Genomic DNA, 3,029 nt, shown 5'->3' on the forward strand with positions numbered 1-3,029 from the left:
CCGACAGCAACTTGCCTGTTTCCCTTCCCCCAATTCCCCAGCGCTGTTCCCATCCCCCAATTCCCCAATAAAAAAATCTTTAAAAAAAAAAAAAAAGAATTCTGAAATCCTACTCTGAAGATATCAGGGAGTATTTGTGACTGAAACAGTGGTGGTACCATTTATAGAAATAGAGAATGTCTTGAGGAGTATTGATTTGGGTAAGATTTTGAATTTGTTTATAAATATGATGAATTTAAGATGTATATTGGAGCATTACAATGGAAATACCGATGGAAAAAGATAGATAAAGGTCAGGGCAATCAGAGCTGAATGTTTTACCATTCATGCTAATGGTTAAATTCTGAAGTCAGATAGCTTTTCCAAGATCCATTGTAAATGCATGTTAAAATGCCAAATTTCAGCTTTTAACTAGACAGTTAAAAGACGGGAAAAGGAAGGAAATACTCAATATTTGCACTTCTCTTTCTCGCTTTTTGTTTTCTCTTTTTTGTTTAATTGGTTAGAACCTATTAAAATAAAAATTTTAAGTGAATTTAGTAAAAGACTATTTTAAATAATGGTACTACCTATATTTAATATTAAACTGTTTTTTGAAAAAACATTTTTTGTCTTCCTTTGTAGCCATCTTTCAACAGTTCTGGGAAACAAGTTTGACCACGGCGCTGAAGCCATTGTACCGACGCTTTTTAATCTTGTCCCCAATAGCGCAAAAGTCATGGCAACTTCTGGATGTGCAGCAATCAGATTCATCATTCGGGTAGGTTCTCTTCTGTTCTTCTGTCTTCCTTCCTCTCTTCCCCCACACGCTCTATTTTCTCCAATGTACTTGAAGAAATCACTGGGTTTTATTAAACCCAAGATAAAACTCACTTTTGAATTACTTTTCTGATAATAAATGCACTACATCATTATTATAGTTATTCTGGAACATTTGAATAATACAGAGGATTACAAAGGAAACATGCTTGCGTACAGAATATAATATACACGTGCATGTACGTGCACATGTGTGTGCAGATAATCATGTTACAAGTAGTAACAGGCAGATGTAAAACAGTAAAAATGTTATAGGCAGTTGCAAAAGATGACAGAAAAATTCTTAATATTTGTAATCACCCATATCTTGAAGATACCTAAAAGAACAGAATTAAAATAATCTCCCCCCTAGGTGCCTCGTTAGCACAGTAGGTAGCGCGTCAGTCTCATAAAATAATCTCCCCCCTTGAAGTCTGCTCTTCTACAATTAATTAGCCATTTAGTATGTTACTTTTCCAAACTTTTGTGCATAAACTAGATTTACTACAAAATATAAAAGTAGTATTTTTTTTTTACATATATAAATATAATATGTTTTTAACTTGTTTTTTAAATTTCACATACTTGGGCAGCTTCCCTTTTTTATACATATAATAATCCTTTTTAATGTCTAAATCAGTTCTCTATTAAAGGAGATAACATTAAATTGCCTTCACCATTCTTCTCCCTGAAATTTATGGGGTCCCCTTTGTCCATCTGTTACCAACATTGTGTACTAACAGTCTCTTTAAAGGCCTTACTATTTAATAAATGGAATATTAGTTCACATTCTACTACTTTGCATTTCTTACATTATTAGAGATGTTAGGTATTTTTGCTTTATTCTTCTATAGATTGCCAGTTTATACTCTGTGCATTTTTCCCCTCCCTCATTGATTTCTAAGGTCTTTTTATGTAAGTATATTAATTCTGTTTATATATGTTGTAAATATTTTTTTTACCAGTCTGTCAGTTCTTCAAATACTGTTTAAGCTATTGTTTGTTATATATAGAACTTTTAAATTTTTATGCTTTGGGACAATGTTCCTTTTGTGGTTTCTGTTGTAATTAAAATGACCTTGTCCATTTCACAATTAGAAAAATATTCAGTTGTTTAAAACTTTTACATTAATTTTGTTTCTTAGGTTTAGATCTACTGGATTTTATTTCTGTGTCAAAAATAGCTATCTTAATTTGATTTCAGCCCCCCAAATACAAAACAAGTTGATCCAATGGCAGGTAGTGCATTATTGTTCAGACTTTTCTTGAAATGCCACCATTTTTGTATAGTAAATTTTCATAAATATATGGGTCTTTTCCTTAAATGCTTTTTCAGTTTCTTTGATCAGTTTGTCCTTTTCTGTTACAGAAAGGAAGTTTCTTTCTAATACTGCTCTATAAGAAGGATTTTTTTCCACCATAAAATCCAGTGCCTATTTAAAAATATATGAATCTGTTTATGAAGATGATCCTTTTTTTCTGTTTTAATTTTTTAAGGTTCTCTATAGTTTTTTAAGGTTCTCACATAACAGTGTTGAAAAATAGGGAATTTTTAAGATCTTTGTTTTATCCCTGAGTTTAATGGGAATACTTTAAATATGATATTTGGGGGCCGGCTGAGTGGCTCAGTTGGTTAAGAGCTCGCTCAAGAGTTTGAGCTCTGAGCAACAGCGGTTCGAGTCAGCCCGAGAGTAGTTAAAATCCATCGCTTTAATGCATGTGTATGGAACAAAAAAAAAAAAAAAAAAAAAAAAAAAATAAATAAATAAATAAATATGATATTTGGTGTGGGTTTCTGTGGATACTCTGTTAGGTTATGGGAACTTCCTTCTATTCATATTTTGATCAGGAATAGATATATAATCTTCTAAAATATCCTTTTAATATCTTTAGAAATGATTCTTTTCATTTATCCATTGTACATTCATGAACTAAATTCTACTTGGCCAGTGTACATTATGATACTGTTAGATTCAGTTTGCAAATATTTTAGTTAAGATTTTGATGTTTGTTTTAATATTCTTTTGGAGAATGTTTATATTTTCATATTTTGTTATTACACTGTTCTTTTATTAGGGTTTGCTGACCTTAGAAGTTATCTAAAAACAATTCTAATGTTTTAGATTCAGTGTCTTCTTGCAACTCTTTTTTTTTTTTTAAGATTTTTATTGGGGAATTGGGGGATGGGAACAGTGCTGGGGAATTGGGGGAAGGGGAACAGACAAGTTGCT

At 31.5% G+C, this 3,029-nt stretch overlaps 1 protein-coding gene across 29 annotated transcripts in view; it reads left to right on the forward strand.

The window, feature by feature from the left end:
* Positions 1 to 3,029, forward strand: part of CLASP2 (cytoplasmic linker associated protein 2) — a 157,188-nt gene that overhangs the window by 72,210 nt on the left and 81,949 nt on the right. For all 29 annotated transcript variants that reach the window (XM_019647191.1, XM_019647193.1, XM_019647196.1 and 26 more), the window contains one exon: positions 625 to 760. In XM_019647191.1, coding sequence (XP_019502736.1) covers positions 625 to 760 — 136 coding nt within the window. The remainder of the gene's footprint in view (positions 1 to 624; positions 761 to 3,029) is intronic.

Source organism: Hipposideros armiger, unplaced genomic scaffold (genome assembly GCF_001890085.2).
Source record: "Hipposideros armiger isolate ML-2016 unplaced genomic scaffold, ASM189008v1 scaffold_109, whole genome shotgun sequence".
Classification (NCBI taxonomy): Eukaryota; Metazoa; Chordata; class Mammalia; order Chiroptera; family Hipposideridae; genus Hipposideros; species Hipposideros armiger.